At 37.6% G+C, this 21,304-nt stretch overlaps 1 protein-coding gene across 1 annotated transcript; it reads left to right on the top strand.

Annotated features, from left to right (window-relative positions):
• The first annotated feature begins 473 nt into the window (after window positions 1-473).
• Window positions 474-21,304, top strand: TMEM207 (transmembrane protein 207). Its single transcript, XM_003256654.3, has 5 exons — window positions 474-615; window positions 2,527-2,564; window positions 8,882-8,926; window positions 10,109-10,251; window positions 20,232-21,304. The coding sequence occupies exons 1-5, from the start codon at window positions 541-543 to the stop codon at window positions 20,366-20,368; spliced, it is 438 nt and encodes a 145-aa protein (XP_003256702.1). The 5' UTR covers window positions 474-540; the 3' UTR covers window positions 20,369-21,304.

Below are 21,304 nucleotides of genomic sequence, written 5' to 3'. Positions count from 1 at the left end.
TGGTAGTGATGGAGTTGTTTCATAAAATAAACATTGAAATACACCTTGTTTAAAAGAGGGGTATTGTCACAATAAAACAGGGAAAGCTTTATGCCTAAGGTTGGGTTAGACCTGGAACTGAAAGTGGTGTGTAGGAGAACAAAGAGTACCAACAAAGGGAAGAAAATTGAATAAATGTTCCAAAAATGAGATACTATTAGAAACCCAGAAGTTCCCTGGAATAAAACATGCACTTGAATGTGGAAAGTTATTGAGTAGCCAGCTAGCTCTGTAGGTCAGCATTTATAACCCCTACTTTTAAAGGCCTTGACAAACAGTGCTAAAGTTCTGACCTTAAACTTAAATTCCTTGGGCTCTTAGTACCTGTAAACATGTACCCAACAGTCCTTCCCCTAGCATGCACTTCACCAGTCACAAGGAGCCATTATTAATGCACGTCCTGGTAGGAAGCATAACTTATAGAGAAGCTAGTAAGTTCTGAGAAAGAAGAAAATAAACACAGGCACCAAACCACTATCCTAAGCTGATTGTCCTTTAAATATGTCAAAATCCGGACTTTTCAGTGTCACTTCAGTGATCTCAACAATAGGAATCCTGTGTTTGCTGCTATTCCAGGTAACTACCTCTCTTTCTGGGTTAAGGTTTTCAGAGGTACTCTGAGGTACTCTGAGGACTTGATTTGCTATAGATTTATACGTGAGCAACTTAACTGCTTCTACATTTAAAAGATTTCCTTCAAGCGTTACTAGCGTCATATGATTTCTTGTATTCACCGGTCAGAGGGACAAAACAAAATGTCCATGGCATTAGTCTTATTTCTCCTTTAATTAGTTCTATTGCTACTGAAATAAAGTGATTGCAAAGTTAACCTTTGTTTAACTTTGCTATGCTGTTAATTTTTTTTTAATTCAAAATGCTATTGACACAGAACAAAATGCTATGGCTGGATTAATTTAAGACATGTTTACTATTGCCTGCAACCATACTTGATGCTTGACAGTTTTTCAATGCTGAGTGATGTAGACAGAACCATTTTTGGATTTATTTCAGTTCCTCTGCTCCAGCATCCCTTTCTGACTAATAACGTGCATCTCTATATCTGTGTGACTTCAATGCAAGGTATCTGAAAGATTTAGATCTAAAGTAAATTATAGCTTTTCTTACCTCTTCATAGTAACTGAAAGTTTGACAGCTAATGTGTTGGCAGTGAGGTGCTAATAATTTAATACTGTGTACTATTGCTAGGGTACAACACACAGAAAAGACATAGAAGTGACTTGAAAGTGAAATACTGGTTTTATTTGTTTATCTGTTAAGCTGGATCCCAAACGATTTCATCTACTCATAAATAAACTTTCTTTATGGACAAAATGTGAATGTTCATTTCCCTTTCACTTAGTATGCAAATCTATTTGCAGCATTCTAGCAAAATAATGCAACTCATTTTCTGTGCTTATAAATTGTTCATTACCATGCTCTCTGATGGCCAATTCATGGCTCCATCTGCAACTCCACCAATCTCTTTGCTCAGATAAACTTGGTGGAGTAAATACAAGGTGCTGAAGAAGATGCGTTTGGGATTAAGGGGGGAAAAGACATATCTCACACAGAACTCCCACGTCTATCACTTTACATTTTGTAACTTCTTACTTGTACTTTTATTTGCATGTTAGAGTCCAGGAAAATAAATACTTCAACTGACCTCATCAACTAAGTGTTTAGAGCTACATATAAATGCTGTTTAAAGACTTTCTCATTGTACAGGGAAGGAGTCCTGGTTCAAAGGATCAAGCAAGCAAATAGATAGTAAGATCTTTAGAAAGAAGTGCCTTTTTCCCTGTGATTTAGTGTATGAGATGTTGTAACCTATGACAGTGCAGAGAACTAAGAGCATTATTTTAGAATGTTTACAGTATTGGACTCTTCAAACAAAGCAACCAAGATGATTACTTTTTTTCTCTTCCCTGAAAAAGAGAAGACTGTAAATCTCAACTGGAATGTCATGTGTCATGTGATCTTAAATGGACCTTACCCTTAAAGCAGGTTAAAGTCACCCTTTCAAGAATATATATTTAATGCCCATTAATGCTAATAGGCTTAACTTCTGTTTCCATGTATGTACTTGGAACTTTTTTTTTTTTGCGTGAAAATAATACTCACTAATAATGAACCTCTGACCTCTAGCTAAAACATGAAAACAAAAAATGCAAGGTGCACAAAAGCTCTTTAGAGCAAGCAAAATCTGCTTATAGAAAAAGCAAAAATTGTTGTAAAATCCATTTATATTGGTATGTAGAAATGGAATCTGGTTCACAATGTATATCTTCTGCCACTGCTGAGCTTAAGAATCCACCCAGAGATTTTTTTCAATTAAAATTCTGTACCAACAATAAACTCCGCTACAGAGCTTTTAATTAAAAAAGCAAACGAAATGATATAAACCCACATTGTCTCTAGGCGCTGCTTGTATTAAAGGATTAGACTGATGAGATGTTTGGATTTTATTGTTCTAAACATGTATTTCAGTTGGTGCTCTCGGATCTACCATGTGAAGAAGATAAAATGTAAGTAAACAGCGAAAAACTCCATGTTTTTATTTAGCATTTAAAAAATTCAAAGTATAAAAAAGGCTCAAGCCATTAGAAAAAGCCCCGTTGAGTTTCAAATGATCATTATAATCAAAAGAAAAGTACATGGTTTGTAAATGCAGATGGCTCGATTTTTTTTTCTGAAAACAGGAAAGGTAATTTTCATTACGATCAGCTTTGTTAAATAAATAAGAGGCCTAGTTGATTTCTAGATATTTTTGCACACTGAATTTATCTCCCTCAAGTTTTCAAGGGTACTTTAAGTTCATAAAAGAATCACGATGTTATCTATGGCTGCATCCACACTCAGAAATCACAGTGACCAAAGGAGGCAGTTTTCTGTATAACTCAGTTTAAAATACAAGCAAACTAACCAAAGTTCTAACCTGCAATGTGTGTCTATTTCAAAGTGCTTGTGATATGAATTATGTGAACAATGGACTCAATTTTTTCACTTTTTGTGCTATAGACTTAATGGTTCTCAGAATTCTATTCAGCAGATGAAGAGAAGGTGCCATTAATAATGATACTGATAATTAATATCTGTAATTCATTGTGACTTAGTGTCAGAAAAGCACTTCCACCCAGCACTGTCTCCTCCTGGCTGCAGCCCTTACTGTTAGCCAGCTGTTTTCAGTTTTCATTGCCTGTTACCCTCAAAGCCATGCTGTCTGTATAGCAGGAAGCTATGATTGTATCGTACAGCAGGAATTGGGACCATTCACCTGTTTCTGGTGGATCATCTTATTGTTAACAATCTGCTTACTAAATTTGTGCTGCTCTTTCAGCTTTTGCATGGCTCTCGATTGCTATTTCTTTACGTTAATTTTGGAACTGCTTTTTCACTCTGTCATATGCTGCTTGTGATGTAACAGAGTATTTGATTGTTTGCACGCTTATCTGACTCAGGATTTCCTGGCTGCCCTTATCTTATCTCCTCATCTTCTGCCTTTGACCCAGACTAACAAAATAAAGAAGCTCAGAATTGGAAAGGATCTTAAATGCTGAATCTAACTCTAATCAACGTGACAGAAAAATATGGTATTAAGAAAGTTTTTATGCTGACTTTAGAGCTACTGAGGCTACCGCTCTCCCTTTTAGGTGAAGGGATTGAAACCTAAGAGAAATAGTAAATTAGTAGTAGGGTTTCAACTGGTACTTAGGTATCACATTCTTTGGCTACACCATTTTGCATCTAAGTGTCTATAATGGTTATCATTATTTAATACAATTGCTTTTGAGTAAAAACAAAAAAAAATAACCCTCAAATAAAATGTAAATTGGTAGAAAATAAAAACAAAAAAGAGAGTGGCTGGGAATGTAGGGTGGTCGTATAAGGTAAGTAAATGTATTGAAGATGTGCACAATATCTCAAGTCTTTTGTTATCACAAGACAGTGTCAGTGGAAAGTCATGCTGTTTTCTGAGGGAGTAAAAAGTCTCCTCCAACAAAATCCTCTTTCTCTTAAGTATATTTATAGAAGAGATTTCAGTTTCGAATCACTTCTTTGATCTGAGACATTATCTCCTGTTCAAATACACTACCCAGCCAAGAGACCATATTCATCCACTTGCCAGCACTGCTATAAGAGGGTAACACACAAACATGGCAGATTACAGTGAAAAGGACTGTAAAGCTGGCCTACTCCGAATGTCTTTTAGAAAATGAGAAACATAAAAGGACAGTAGCTTGTCCGAAGTTCACATGCAAAATGGACACAGGAAAGGGAGATTTTGACTGGAATGCAAGGAAGCAGCAAAGTAAAAACATGAAACATGGATCTCCTAGGTAGAGGCCCTGGTGGAGGAGGTGCTGATTAGCTAGAAATAAAAACATTTGTATTAATCAACTACTATGTTCCAAGGATTGTGCAAAACAATTTGCATATATTTTCCGTTAAAAACAAAACAAAACCAAACAAAAAACTGGTCAACCGGGCGCCGTGGCTAACTGTGTAATCCTAGCACTTTGGGAGCCAAAGTGGGCAAATCACCTGAGGTGGGGAGTTCGAGACCAGCCTGGCCAACATGGTGAAACCCCATCTCTACTGAAAATACAAAAATTAGCCGGGCGTGGTGGCACGCACCTGTAATCCCAGCTACTCAAGAGGCTGAGGCAGGAGTATCGCTTGAACCTGAGAGGTGGAGGTTGCAGTGAGCCGAGATTGCACCACTGCACTCCAGCCTGGGTAACAGAGCGAGACTCCATCTCAAACAGCGACAACAACACTGGTCTATTTTATTATTCCCTATTTAAATTTGTTTTCAAACACCAGGGTATGTTTTTCTGATCCAATCCAATTATTTTACTTTTCTAACTATATTTTTAACATAAACAAAACATTGCTGTGCTGTCTTTTCATAAAATTTAAATGCTATAAGTAATTTATTTTATGAAATAAAACATGACAGAGCCCCTCTTATCATACTTCTGACTTAGTCCTCTTTTGATTAATAGCCAAGGACACTGATGTGCATGAATGCACAAAAATAGATTGATTTATGAAACAAATATGACTATATGTATAAAAGATTCTGTAAATTAACTGCATTGATAGATTTTCTAATGATATACCACATCTTGCTTGGCTTGATAAAGTGAAATAGTTTACGCAAGAGTAGGAAAGCAAGTTAAAAGGCAGAGCTGGGACTTGGATACGGGACTGAATCCTGAGCCCAGAATTTCAACCATGAAGTTATATTGTATATCCAACATTTAATCAATTATACATCTGGTGAAATACCTGAGAGATACATAGTCCATTCATTCTTTGAGATACTATACAATTTACTACCAGTTTCTGGGTAATATGATTTGTGACTCATCCATCCCTCAAATTACTGTAGCTGAATTACACTTAGGCCTATGTTGAGGAATGACTTTTTAAAAATAAAAAAAAATCGTGAAATTTGTTATTGAATTTATTCTGAGAATACTATGGAAAACATTGTTCTTATGTTAACAGTGTTCTCTTTATGAGGCCTCATAGCTTGAATTTTTCTCTGGTTTCCATGCCAGGAATAGTTGTGCATCTGGTGAGTAATGCTGTTCATTTTGTTAATTTTAGAGGACACTATATAACCAATAGTCTCTCTCTTTATGTTAGCTGCTAGGAAGCTTAAGTCAGATCTACAGTTCAATTCAAATTTTATATATGGTATTCACTATATTCAGTTTACAAACCGATCTCACTATTGGCCTATTCTGTTTGTCTGATCCTCACCAGGCTCTCATTTCTATTTTTTTTTTAATTTTCAATATTTCCTTAAAGCATTTGGAACACGGGATATTGGATTCATTCAGGCAATACCCCACACAGTAATATGAGGTTAGAGCTGGCTATTACTGTTCCCAGTTGCACCACTACATGGTTCTAAGAGACATGGACTCTGCAGCCAGAACATTTGGGTTTAAAACCTACTTCTACCACTTCCAGCTATGCTAATTTGGGCAAGTTACTTAATGTCTCTGTGACTGAGTTTTCTCAGTTGTAAAAGGAGAATTATAATAGTATGACCCTACCGCATAGTGGTGTAAGTTTGAGAGTCCGTTGTTTCACATGAAGTTACGCATCTGGTTTTAGAAGAGTGTCTGCCCTAGAAAATGCTGAGTAATGTAACAGAGAAACCAATGAAGCAACTCTGCATATTTCTTCCTGAATTTATCAAATTCATAAATGTATAGTTAATCTAAGGTCCACAGATTCTCAGCACAGAGAAGAAGAATAAAGATCAACTCCTCTAACCATTTGTATAGCGCAGAAATCATCTCCACGACATCAAGGTAACAAAAGGAAATGGTTCTGATAAGGACAGAAATTATCTCCCTCAACAACGAATTCTAGATAGTTCTTATTCCAAATGTCTTTCTTACACATTATAGTCAGCTCTCACTTCCCCCGATGATTAATTTTCTTTTTAGCGTAATCATACCAATTTCACCAATCCCTGAGGAATAATTTCATTTTCAAAAATATAACCTTTCCTATACTGAATATCTTGGAAGTAATATTTGAGTAATTAGAATACTCTTACTTTTTTAGGAACTCAAAAAGTTTCTGTTTAAAACTTGAATTTGAGAGAGAAATGGAAATAATGGTTCGAGGAGGGGAGCATATGGAGCCAGAAGACACACGTTGCAGTGTAGTTCTCTGACTAGGTAGTGACCTCCCCTCTTCCTTTCTCCACCTTGAGTCTCAGTGGTACACTGTGCAAAATCCCAAAGGTCAATAAATGATCTCAAAGGTGCCTGCAGTTTGGAACTTACATGATTACTGCATTTCTCCAGCTAACTGCTTCCTAGCCATGTTATTTCTTATCAGAAGCTCCACCAGAGGGTGCACCAGCTCAGAAAAAAAAAGTGAAATAAAGTCGGTTTGGAAAATTGTTAGCCCAGGAAGGAAAAAAATAGAGGGCCTTAAAAATTAGATTTAAGAAACACAATGAGGTGGCTAATATTTAGAATTGAGTTCGACTATAAGTAAAGGGGCTATTTTAAAATAGAAAAAAAGTAAAAGAAGAGGAGGGAGATGAAATAATCCATACTCCTGACCATGAGCTTAGATGTCACAATTCAAAAAAAAAAACAACAACAACAACAACAACAACAAAAGCAGCAACAACAAAAACTTTCTGCTTTTTTAATTGGGTTAGGACACCAAGAGAATTTTCCCACATCTGCCTCTTAAAAAAATCTATATTTTTAAGGTTTTAATTTTTTAATATAATATTTTAAAGTTCTTTTTACTACAAAGTGATTCATGTACATTACAATAATTCAAACAATATGAAAGGGATAGAGTTCTTCATAATGCCATCTTCAAGAGAAGTGGGCACTTCAGTAGTCTGGTGTATATTTATGTCTGGTAGTAATTTTGGTGAAATCATTGTACTTGTGGAAAATAATATATACAAAGTAAGATTGAAGTCTCTATACTATTTTACTTAGCAAGACTTATTTATAAACATGTCTACATTATTTTTGATGATTGAATAATATTCCTTTGTAAGTAGGTCCCATTAATTATTTTTCACATCTTTTATTGATGGTCATTTGTCTTAGGATGCTTTTTAAAGTCACACTTCAGTTGCCATTTTTTTTTCCAGCCATACCTGTGAATTTTGCTGAACACTCTGGGCACTCAAAAGAACAAAGAGCAAACAAACAGAAAACAGACAGAAAAAAAAGACGCAGAGATTTATATGTGGAGGGGAATGAAATCATCTGTAGGCTGGGTGATTGGTTTTTGTCTTAAATGTTTGTGATAGAATTTTTAAATGGACACTTCACATATGTTAAAAGTCATTTCTGACTGGTATGATGAGGAGATGACACACTGCCTCCTCAGGGAAGCTAGATGCAATAAATTAACTGACATTTATGAATGTCTTCAAACTGAAATGAACTGAGTTATTTTAACAACAGCTGAAGAAGATATGATTAAGTATAGTGTCTTCCCAGAAGTGTATCTGACTGTGAATAACAGATTTCCACTGTTCAAGCTCAGCTCAGAATACCTTAAAAGTAGCTTGTATATTGAGGTAGGAAAAAAGTCCATCAGCTCACTTACATTTAGTGTGCCATGTTAGGCATAGTGAGGGACTCTATACCTACGGAGTTACACCTCCCAAAAATCACTCTGTGAACTTTGTCTGTCTGTGATCTTTTAAAACTTGTCTCAAGAAAGATTGAGTGTGGCCAGACACACACAGGAGGGTCAACTTCCTGACTGAAGGAGTCAACTTCTAACTCCTTGGTAAATGGTAGGTATGGCCACGTTCATTCATTTTCCTCCTAGCCTAATTTCTTTCCTCACCGATTGTATAACAAGAGGGCAAACAGTTGTCCAATGCCTCCTATTCTCTACCAAGATATTCTTCCCTGGAGAATTTGAGTTTTACGTGACTGTAGCTCTCTAGATGAACAGAATATAGCTGTAGTGGTTATCTACCTAATACCAAACACCTGTGATTTGTTGTTCCTGAAGAGTTAGTCACTGCCTTCTCAAAGCTTAACAGTATTTGTAACTGTAGAATCAAACCCATTATAATGCATTTATCTGTTTATATATCAGTCTGATAATTTCATATTTACTTGTATTCTTAGTGCCTTGAATTGAGTGGGCATAAACATTTGCATAATTGTGCTGGGTGAGGGAAGGTGTGGGCTGGTATGGGACTATGTAGGTGATTGTTCTGGAGAAACAGGTGTGATCAATGCCAATTTTATTGGGTGAAAGAAATAGGCTTTGGCTATCCAGAGTTCCAGGACTAACGCTCCTCCTTTATCACCAGGTGTGTAAATTATAATGACCAACAGCCTAATGGCTGGTATATCTGGTAAGGAATCTTCCATTTGTTTTATATGACAGTTGGTGGTATATACACTCTTTGTCCTAAATAATTTGAGATGGTACATGAAATCATACAGCTTAAGGAAAGATTAGGGGTCATGCAAATGAATATAGAAACATCACTTTCAGATTGTTGGCCAATGTTTACATAAACACTTCCTGTGACAAAGGGACTCACTATTTTAAAAAATAAGTTTATTTTAGAGTTGAAAATCTGTAACAGCAAAATAATTGTTATTTGTCTTGAAATCTCCCTAAATGACCCTCCACTGATATTAGTTCTGGCCTTAAAAGCCATTCCAAATGACCACTGTCTCTTCTATGAGATAATCCTTCAGATTTTTTTTTTTTCTGAGATACAGTTTTGCTCTGTCGCCAGGCTGCAGTGCAGTGGCGCAATCTCGGCTCACCGCAACCTCCGCCTCCTGGGTTCAAGAGATTCCCCTGCCTCAGCCTCCTGAGTAGCTGGGACTACAGGCGTGCACCACCACACCCAGCTAATTTTTTGTATTTTAGTAGAGACGGGGTTTCACCATGTTGGCCAGGATGGTCTCGATCTCCTGACCTAATGATCTGCCTGCCTCGGACTCCCAAAGTGTTGGGATTATAGGCGTGAGCCACCGCGCCCGGCCCCTTCAGAAATTTTAACCTCTTAAATCTTGACATTTGTATATTCTAAACTTAACATTGTCAGTTCACTCAGTTAGCTGGTTAGCTCCTTAAAGGCAAAGACCCTCTCTGCCTACTTTTGAATTTCTATCCCCAATATCTAAAGTGTGTGTAGCTGCTTAAATACTAACTGAATGGATGGATGGACGAATGGATGGATGGATGGATGCATGGATGGATGAATGGATGGATGGATGGATGTCTGAAAGGAAGAATGGATGAATGAATTAAGAAGCTGCCTTTTAGAATAACCCTCCAATTTCTAAGGAGAAAATGATCATTACCACCTGGAAAGATCAACCCTTTCTGAGGCCAAATAATATTTCCAGTTCAGTGGAAATGTATGGGTGGTGGTAGGAAATTGCTTAAGGAATTCAGTGTCCCACATTGCTTGCGGCCAGTCTAGCTGAGTCTTCACCCCACTTCTAGGTAGTAGTGGAAGCTCTTAACTTCCTTGCATGCTCTACCTCATTCTTTTCTCGGTTACTTTTGGAGTCAGGATCCTGCTGCTGGTTCTGGTGGCAGCTCTTCTCTGTGGAGCCGTGGTCCTCTGCCTCCAGTGCTGGCTGAGGAGACCCCGAATTGATTTTCACAGGCGCACCACGGCCGTCTTTGCTGTTGGAGACTTGGACTCCATTTATGGTGAGTTGTCTGCACACTTCTGGACTCTTTTTTGATACTTTGTGGTTTTGTGGTTAATTGAAAAACTGTTCTCCCAAAAGCAGATCTGGGAACTGTAGTCCCAGCTACTCGGAGAGGCTGAGGCAGGAGAATGGCGTGAACCCGGGAGGCGGAGCTTGCAGTGAGCCGAGATTGAGCCACTGCACTCCAGCCTGGGTGAAAAAGCGAGACTCCGTCTCAAAAAAAAAAAAAAAAAAAGAAAAAAGAAAAAGATGTGGCTTATTGCAGGCACCAAGGCCTGCATTGAGGAGAGTTTAAGGGAGAAAATTTCATAAGAAAGACAATCCCAGAAGAAAGAAAATGTGTCTCGGGAACTGACCCACAGTTAAGTATAAGGAAAGCAACTAAATATTTTGTTGTTCAATAAACAGAAGAGAAGAAGTATGCAGGGCTGGGCAGTCCAGGTGAATGGTAGGGTTTAGGGTACCGAAAAGCACCTCTGAGCTTTTATTGTCAACCTATCTTAACTTGTATTTATAATTTCATTTACTGAGCTTTCTATGCTTTACAGAACTCATCTGAAGTAACATTGAACGACACTTACCAGATTGTCTGCGGTCAATGCAGAATCTGAAATTCCATGGAATGGTCAGGGGAATGTCAATTTTCATGCCCTTTCCTCTCAGCGTTCTGATCCTGTCAGCTCCCAACCCCCCTCCCAAAACCATGCCCTTCCCTTCATTTTCTAGTTTGCATGAGGAAGTAAAGAAGGGAAGAAATTAAGGGCTTAGTTATTTGCAGCTGCCAGCCTTAGCCGTGAGTAGAAAAAAACAACCTACTGATTTCTGGGAGGCCATAATTGATAGCTATTTCTTCATCTTAAGTATCGTCTCAAGCAGGGACTGTTGTGAGACTTTATTCTAAGGTACTGCATTACACACTACAGTTACCTCGAGAGTGCTTAACAGAGATAATAGCCAAAGCCGTCTTTCAGAAACTGGGCCACCATGAAATTTGCAATAGATGGAGCAGGGTGTGCCCTGGGGAAAACTAACAGCAAGATGAAAAGTGGGGTAAAAATAAACAAAAATGTGTTAACATCAAACTTAGTTTTCTAAGATAATGATTATACTCACCTCCAGCTTTTTTTTTTTTCCTCCAAAGGGTATTACTTAACAGAGGCAATGCATTATCAGTTTGGGAAATGGTTCTTTTAGGAAGGATAATTAAAGTCACCAAAACAATAGTTCTTCCTCCTAAAATCAAAAGCACCTTCCACAGGACGTAGAGGGAAATAAGGTTATTGATCTTTTAACAAAATATGTTAGTCAAACGAGTCAACATGCTAACATTGGACTATTTTTCTTAACCTCGAGGTATTTAGTAAGTAAATGCAATTATGCTTCTTTTATCTGAACTTAAGTTTCTAAAAAGAAAAATGCAGCCTAGTATTTTCAGCTCTTCTTTCACTTTGAGAAAGACCTTTTACTCGACTATCTTGAATCTTAAAAGAATTTTGATTTTAATTTTAAGTATATTATTAAGCTAGACAGTTATACTGTTAAAAATTTTTAAAGCAGTTTATGTGCCATGGTTATACATTTCTTTATCTAATGCTTTTATATTTCTTGCATGGCAGTTTCCATATGTGCTCTTGAACTTGCCTGAACGTCATGGGTGTGAAGGAAGTGTCAAGGCTGATGTACTGCTTTAGCAATCTGCATGTGCTAGCACTGTGATGGGCAATAGACTCACATTCTCTGTTACTCTGAAACCATTCAGAACAGGCAAAAAAAAAAAAAAAAAAAATCCTTGGGGATAAATTCCTTTTTTTTTAAAAAAAAAAAAAAGAAGGTCACAATTTGTTTTACATCTGTCAAACGTTAAGCAGTAATTTGCGGATTTTCAGATATTATCTCTAATTCCTAAATATCAACTTGGTAAAGTGACTATTATTTATCTTAGAGGATGTTATTTACTTCTCTCGTTCTCAAAGGGAAACATACATGCATAGATGTTTACTGCAAGTCAACTAATCGAGTTTAAACTGCCCAGAATTGGGGCTAGGGAACCAGTGAAAATGTGGGTTGGTCACTCTCAGCCCCGCCCATCCCTGGACACTAAGTACAGCCTCACTATTTGAACACCTCAAGTTTTCGAAAGAGCAGCTTTTCAGTGGTAAGGTTTGTGCTCCAGGATCTTCATGCCCATCCTCACTCTATTCTTTCCTCCCAACTCCACTGCTTTAACTTCTGGATCTTATTTTGCTCAAGAAACATTTAAACTCTTCCATCCTGAGTTGCACTGCAGATCTCTCTACTATTGATTCCCATTAGTTACTCTGTCCTATTTATCTTTTTTTTTTGCCTATGCTGGATTGATTGTTAGGTTGTTCCACCCACTGCCCATGTTCCATCTTGTCCCAGGGATGCTCAGGACGGCAAGACAGGCAGGGAACAGCCATTCAGACAGTCTTTGATGTGGATAAGGTACCCAGAGCTGTACTTTTTGGCATTCCTGTTTCTCTTCTCCAAAACAAAATACAAAAGGGTAAATTAGGAAGGGGTGATCTCCCATCTCTAGTGACTTCTTACCTAGTAATTTCTGGAATTAAATTTCAGACAGTCAATATTTTAAGACAGTCTGAAACCTGGACCCATGCTAAATTTACGTTCCTCACTGGATCTTCATGATACCTTCACTTCTCCATACAAATGATTCTTCCTACCTAATATTTCTATAAAAAGAAGCTACTCTCCAAAAGGGAACTTAAAGAATCACTTGCTTTTGTGGCTACAGAAGGAGGTGAGGGTCAAAACCACAGCATCTACCTCCACAGCTCCCACAGAGTATATGCTCACAGCTGAGAACTGAGTCCAGCTGCCACAGGATTCATACGCCCACACCAAGGTTATGGGACTGTGCTTCTGAATTTCCCTCACAGTCCCTGTTCAGAAGAGAAAGAGAAAAATGAGAAATCTCTGGAATGACACTGGTGACATGTTAGAATATAAAATAAGCTTTCTGGACTCCCTGCCATTTCTTGAGCACAAAGGTGAAGATGGGATCTTCCCCACTGAATACAGAATGTGGGAAATGGGTCATTTGAAACATTTTAATAGAGACTACATTTGATATATTCACCTTGGGTTCCTCCCAGAACTTAATTTTTTAAATTTTTACCAAAGCTTATGTTACTTAATTATCACCATTTATTGAATATATTAATTGAAATAGCTCGGCTCTTCTGACCTGTGGGGCAAAGGTTTGACTCACAGGATCTCCGGGAAGCTGCCCTCAACTGAGCAGAACTCAGAGGAAACTTTTGACTGAGAAACTGAGGTGGACAAATTGTGCTAATGTTAAAATACATAAAATAGAGAATTTCTTTCAATCAGAACTACTGACACTATTACATGGTGCAGGTTGCCAGTTATTCTGATTAGAAATACGAAACAGAAAAAAGAAAACACTTGGCTTGGATCCTTATGAGAGGTATGTAAGGAGAGTGTTGCCAGCACAGCCCATCCCAGTGTCTGGTGGAATTTCCTGTCTGGGAGAGCTCTGTGGGTTCTCACCCAAACACCACAGGCCACAGTAGCGTTTCCTGGGCTAATGTTCCTGTCTTTTCACAGTACTCTGCTGATTCAGTCTTTTTTTTTTTTTTTTTTGAGACGGAGTCTGCTCTGTCGCCCAGGCTGGAGTGCAGTGGCAATCTCGGCTCACTGCAAGCTCCGCCTCCCGGGTTCACGCCATTCTCCTGCCTCAGCCTCTCTGAGTAGCTGGGACTACAGGCGCCCGCCACCACGCCTGGCTAATTTTTTGTATTTTTAGTAGAGACGGGGTTTCACCGCGGTCTCGATCGCCTGACCTCATGATCTGCCCACCTCGGCCTCCCAAAGTGCTGGGATTACAAGCGTTGATTCAGTCTTTAGATAACTGGTCTTCCTTCCTCTTCATAGGATCTATACCCCTGAAGTGCGGATCCCAGACTCAGGGGCTTCTCAAAAGTCTTTGCATTCAGTAGAAGAGACTCTGGCACTTACTGTGCACTCAAAGATCACTCTCCATGTCCACAATGTGTTAGGAAGATCTTTACCCTTCAGAAAGGGAAAAATATTCCCTCTGATGCCCACTGTTGTGGGCTGAACTGTGTCCCACTCAATTTCATATGTTCAAATTCTAACCCCAGTATCTCAGAATATGACTATATTTGAAGATAGAGCCTTTAAAAAGACAAAGGCAATGAAATTAAAATGAAGTAATTGGGATGAACCTTAATTCGATATGACCAGCTTTCTTATAAGAAGATATTAGCACACAGACAGACAGGCACAAACTAAAGACCATGTAGAGATACAAGGAGAAGTGTGGCCACCTGCAATCCAAGGAGAGAGACCTCAGAAGAAACCTACCCTGCTGACACCTTGGTCGTGGACGTCTAGACTCCACAATTGTGAGAAAATAAATTTATACACTTTGGTCGTGGACATCTAGACTCCACAATTGTGAGAAAATAAATTTATGTTATTTAAGTGATCCAGTCTGCGGTACTTTGTTATGACAGCCCTAATAAACTAATACAACTCCTCTCTTGGGGAGTGAGCGGGAGGAAGAGGGGCTGTCAGAGAAAGAAGAAGAGGAGAAGATCAGAAGAAAGTCAAGAAGGCAGAGAAGGAGAAGATGCAGAGCAAGAGAAAGAGGAAGAAGAGAAGAAACAGTATAAAATCAGAGATATTTTAAGGGCTAAAATTTAAACCTATTCATTTTATACAGACTCTAAATTCTTCTTTTTTTCTTCAGCCCCACTTCCTCTTCCTGGTCCCAGCTCCAGAATCTCCTCCTCTTTCTTCTCTCCTTATTATGCTCCCCTGAACTTCACTCATCTTCTGGATCCGGTTCTCCTTCCCCATCTCTGCTACAACCCAGAGAGCGTCCAATCAACGCCCTCATGTCTTCTCAAATGGCATCATCCATGCCATAGCTTCTGAGACCTTCTTAGTTCCTTCTGTAAATTGTCAAAGATGAATAATTCTAGTATTATGTGGGTGTGTTTTGTTCAGTATCTGTGTTGAGATAATTTTTTTTCATTCGTTTTGATGTTTTCCTATCTTAGTGTATTAGTCCAGTTTCATGCTGCTGATAAAGACATACCCGAAACTGAGCAATTTACAAAAGAAATAGGTTTAATTGGACTTACAGTTCCATGTGGCTGGGGAAGCCTCACAATCATGGTAGAAAGCAAGGAGGAGCAAGTCACATCTTAGATGGATGGCAGCAGGCAAAGAGAGAGTAAGGAAGATGCAAAAGTGGAAACCCCTGATAAAACCATTAGATCTTATGAGACCTATTCACTACCACAAGAACATGGGGGAAACCACCCCACCATTCAATTGTCTTCCACCAGATCCCTCCCACAACACGTGGGAATTATGGGAGTACAAGTCAAGATGAGATTTGGGTGGGGACACAGCCAAATCACGTCACTCAGTATCTTACCTAATTTAATAATGCCTTCAGAATATCTCCTAAGTGATAATACAACTGAAAACACAGGAGACTTCCTGTATTAGTCCATTCTCACATTACTATAAATAAATACCTGAGACTGGGTAAATTATGAAAAAAAAGTTTAAATTGGCTCATGGTTCTGCAAGCTGTACAGGAAGCATCATGCTGGCATCTGCTTGGCTTCTGGGGAGGCGTAAGGGAACTTAAATCATGGCAGAAGTCAAAAAAGGGAGCAAGCACTTCACATGGCTGGGCCAGGAGGAAGAGAGTGGGAGGCAGGAGGTGTTACACACTTTTATACAATCAGATCTCATGAGAACTCACTATCATGAGAACAGCACCAATGGTATGGTGCTAAATCATTCATGAGAAACCATTCCCATGATCCAGTCAACTTCCACCAGGCCCCATCTTCAACACTGGGGATTAGAATTCAACACTGGATTTGGGTGGGGACACAGATCCAACTCATATCAATCTGCAAAACCAGTTTTCTCCCCCTTCTCAAATGCAGAAATGGGAAGTGAAAACACACATTGAGCCATAGACAGTGGTTTTTTTAAAAGGAATGTATGCAAATTTTTAGTAAAGATTGAGAAAAAAGAAGAAAAAAATCATTAAAATCCTCACATGACCACCTGTATCCCAAATCTCTATTGTTTGTGATCATTGCTCAGCAGTTCATAAATCCAAGGACTATAATTATGATGGGGTAAAACAGATATTAAAAATAGTTTTTTTAAAAAAAGATAAGGATTTTTGTTTAGTTAATTAGGTGAATTGTTTTGTTTTATTTTTTAAATTTGTATATTAAAAGTAGGCAATGTCATAGGAGTTTTGGAGTTTATTAAAAATGAAAGATTGTTTTTATTTTAATTTACTAAAAATAAGGATGACAATAAGGTTTTATTAAAAATAAAGTTGTGATGCTGAATAAAAGCCCATCTTAATAAGGAAGCAAAATATTTAAAGATAATTAATGGAACATGGAGTTTTGGAGGTGAGAAAAGAACAAATAGAGCTTGAGGCAGAAATTGACTAGGCATTAGAAAAGAGAGAATTTGAGAGCATAGGAGAGGGACCCCCACGATTGTTTGTCCATGTTTTTAATAAAACATAATCAATTACATAACATTCAAATAAGGGTCCCTTTGCCTTTATGCCATGAGGTCTGTGGATTGGAGCTGGGTTCCCTCAGGCTTGACAAGGCTTCCTAATGAAGTTCCCTGCCTTTCCTGAGCTGATCTCAAGGTGAAGCTCGAGGTGACACCCCTCCTAGGGACACTCATCCTGGCTTAGCTTCTCATTGGGGCTGATCGCTTGATAATGCTGCCCTTCAACTATACAATCTCTCTGATCCCATTTCTTCTGCAGTTTCAGGGATAATCTTCCCTCTTTCTTATTTCTGGGAAAATAGAAATACCAGCATTCCAGCAGTGATTATATACAAGTGCTCTGGGCCGGGGAGAAAAAGGAGGGCTGCAGAGAGATGAACAAGAAGCAGGGTCTTACAGGCTCTGCTGTCTTCTCCCTCCAATCTCCCAGGATTCTTTTATTTTATGATTTTTCAGAAATCCCATTTCCCTATGTTTCATGTTCTAAGTGTAAATATTCTGTGACTTATTTTCAGTAATAAAAAAGGAAGTATTTCATTCACAGATTTTCATGGAAAGACATGATAACAGTAATGACTCATTCAGTGAGCATTTCTCAGGAGCCATGCTCTGTGCTAACACTTGACATCCCTAATCTCATTTATTCTTCCTTACCACTCTACGAACGTTCACTATCATTCTGACCACTCTACGAATGAGGGAACAAAGGCACTTAGAGATTAAGCACATAGCAAGTAGATGGCAGAACTGTGACTCAAATTCAGTCCTTCTGGCCACTCCCATAGAAGAGAAAGGAATGAGGTAAAGGAAAGAGAAGAAATAGGTAGAAAGAACATGAAGAAAGAGGTGAAGTCTATTTGAGTGATTCTTAAAAACATAGGAAATCTCAACTCTGGCTATAAAAACTAAGCAGTAATTGTATTGGTTTTACAAAATTAAACAATAAACTCTGATATCTTAGCAGTTCTGTAAACACTATAGGATTTTTGCTGGCATTTTTAATTCAGTTCTGTCAGCTTCTTAATTTGTCAAAAGATAAAAATGCCTGCTCTCCCCAGCATCCAATCACTTGATATTATATGTAAACATGCTTTGAAAAAAATGGAAAACTGATATAACACATATTTGGTTTTCAAAACTTCCTGAGCATATTGGCTTAATTATGTTTGCCAAACGCCTTGTGGTTTTAATAACAAGTTTAAGATCAACAGCAACATTTGTAGTAAGAAGATAATGAGTTTTCTACGAAAGCAACTGAGAAGACGCTATCACTGGGAGCACAATATTGACAGTGGCAATCGTACAAATAAATTGGAGCTAGTACAAATAATAGACGTGTCAAGTCAGTTTGGTTGACCATTTCTAGGCAGAAAGATAGTTATCCTTGACTTTGTACTGAATACACTAGGCGCAGTTCACCAAGAAAATAGCCATCATTCATTACAAGTATTCACAATGGAGGAAATTACTGGGGCAACTGTATTTTACCAATGTTAACTCTGATTGATCAAGTCCCACAGACTTATCTGACATCAACCCAAACTTACTAACTGCAAAAGGTTCTAACTCCTTGATACTTTTCATTTAATAACTTCTATATTATAATTAATAATAATAATGTTTAAATCATTATTTAACTAGGAAAAGAGGATGGATTGAAAAATAATATTGTAAATAAAAGAAGATGCATGCACCTTCCTAGCATTAGAACTGTTCTTGACATATTGTAATAATAATAGTAAACCATGATGCATAATTCCTGTGCCAGGCCTTGTTTTAAGTACTTTATGCTCATTTAGCCTTGCTTTTATAGAGGTAGACACTAGTATTATACCTTTATTGCCTAAGAGAAAACTGAGGTAAAGAAATATTATGTAATAGCCCAAAAGTAGACTATTTAATAAAATAGATAACGCTAAGAAAAGTGCTAAGCCAGAAGGTGAGACATGTATTCTAAATACAGCCCCACCCTTTACATACTTGAATTATTAGTCTTTGCTCTGGTACCAGTGAGATAAGACATAAGACAAACACAACTGTATGAAAATCCATTATTCTAAATTAGCATTATGCACTTCAAAGTAATCATTTTGAGTAATCTCCATATGGATCCTAGTGAAGCAGCCTAATATGCAACTACTCTTTGAATTCTTTTGATCATTGTGGCATGTTCTTTGGAATATTCCTAATGGCATCAAATCTTAATCCTTTAAGGAGGGTCAGCAAACTTTTTCCATTAAAGACAGATATAAAATGTTTTTGGCTTTGCAAAATATGTGGTCTAGGTGGGGACTACTCACCTCTGCCATTGTAGTGCAACAGCAGCCATAGACAATATGTAAATGTATGAATAAGATTGTGTTTCATAAATTCAATATACAAAAACAGAGGCCAGATTTAGTTCACGGGACTAGTTTCTTTTTAAAGATAAATTTTTGATGGTTGCTATTGTTTTGGCAGAAAGCAGTCAAAATCATTTAAAAGTAGGTAAAGATCCAGGTGAATATGTCCAGGTGAATACGTATTCTTTATATATAAGCATATATATAAAACAATCTTTATATATAGTCATATATTAATATAAAGATGGTTATAAAATAGCACTATTTTTTTTGTGTGTTACCCAAACACGGTCTTTCAAGGAAATACTAACAGACAATTTCCAAAAGAGCCATTAGAATAAGTGCATAGTCTTTCAAGGTTACCAGTTAGTGGAAGAAGAGGCCAGTTTGTAATAGTTAATGGCCTATATTATGCCTAATCTAGAAGTCAAGAACTTTGATTTCCAAGTATTTTTTTTAATTTTAGAATATATTCTCTTTATTGTGCGTGTATACTTTAAATGCATGCTTTCATCACTGAGCTTAACATTTTTACTATTTACTAAAGAGAAATAATTAATTATTTATATTAGTTGAAGTTTGCAACCATACATGTAAAATAATACAATTCAGAAAGTGATATTTTAATTTTTCTAATGCAACTTACATTTCCCATCTTGGGAGCATTAGCTGAAATGCCATTAGTGTTGAGGAATCCTGTTCTGTGATCTACAAAAGAGGATATTCCTTCTAGTTTCAGCTGCTAAATTGTAAATCCTTCGTGATGGGTTAGACAATGATGATTTCATCAGTTCAGGCAAGCAATTTTTTTTTTTTTTTTTTTTTTTTTTTTTTTTTTTTTTTTTTTTTTTTTTGCTGTGGTGACTAAACCTTCACTGCAAAGATCAAGATAGTTGTAATTTTTTTCCCATAGATACAGATAATTTTCTGTTGCTTCAGTGATCCAAGCGATGCCAGAGTTTATTGGGCAGTTCATGTACTTATGTTTTATGCTCACTAGAAAGATTACAAGTCTTCATCTTTCTCTTTCCAGGGACAGAAGCACCTGTGAGTCCAACTGTTGGAATTCACCTTCAGACTCAAACCCCTGACCTACATCCTGTTCCTACTCCATGTTTTGGCCCTTTAGGCTCCCCACCTCCATATGAAGAAATTGTAAAAACAGGCTGATTTTAGGTGTGGATTATCAATTTAAAGTATTAACGACATCTGTAATTCCAAAACATCAAATTTAGGAATAGTTATTTCAGTTGTTGGAAATGTCCAGAGATCTATTCATATAGTCTGAGGAAGGACAATTCGACAAAAGAATGGATGTTGGAAAAAATTTTGATCATGGAGACATTTAAATAGTAAAGTAGCAGGCTCTTGATGTGTCACTGCTGTATCATACTTTTATGCTACACAACCAAATTAATGCTTCTCCACTAGTACCCAAATAGGCAACAGTTAGGTGCTGGAAGTTGTTTCCATCACATTTAGGACTCCACTGCAGTATACATCACACCATTTTCTGCTTTAAACTCTTTCCTAGCATGGAGTCCATAAAAATTATTATAATTTAACAATAGCCCAAGCCGAGAATCCAACATGTCCAGAACCAGAACCAGAAAGATAATATTTGAATGAAGGTGAGGGGAGACAGTAGGAAAAAGAAAAGTTTGTAGTTGAAGGGTAAAGGATAAATGAAGAGGAAAAGGAAAAGATTACAAGTCTCAGTCCACGAGGTTTTATGCCTCAACCTGAAGGGGAAGAAATTGTAGATAGAAGGTGAAGGAGACTGCTGAAGATATGGAGCACATATAATGCCAATACGGGGAGAAAAGAAAAGTTCCCCGTTTACAGGAATGAAAGTGGCCTCCATAGTCCATAGCGTTTCTCTGGAGCCTCAAGGCTTGGCATTTACTGCAGCACCATGTTAAGAACCTTTGGCATAGGTATCTGTTCTCATGAGGACTGCAGAAGTAGCAATGAGACATCTTCAAGTGGCATTTTGGCAGTGGCTATCAGCAGGGGGAGGGAAAAATACATCCATTGCAGATGTCATATAATCTTCAGCTGACAAATTTGTTGAACAAAACAATAAACATCAGTAGATATCTAAAA

The sequence above is a fragment of the Nomascus leucogenys genome, chromosome 11, assembly GCF_006542625.1.
Source record: "Nomascus leucogenys isolate Asia chromosome 11, Asia_NLE_v1, whole genome shotgun sequence".
Taxonomy (NCBI): domain Eukaryota; kingdom Metazoa; phylum Chordata; class Mammalia; order Primates; family Hylobatidae; genus Nomascus; species Nomascus leucogenys.
This window is presented reverse-complemented; position numbering and strand designations above follow the sequence as displayed.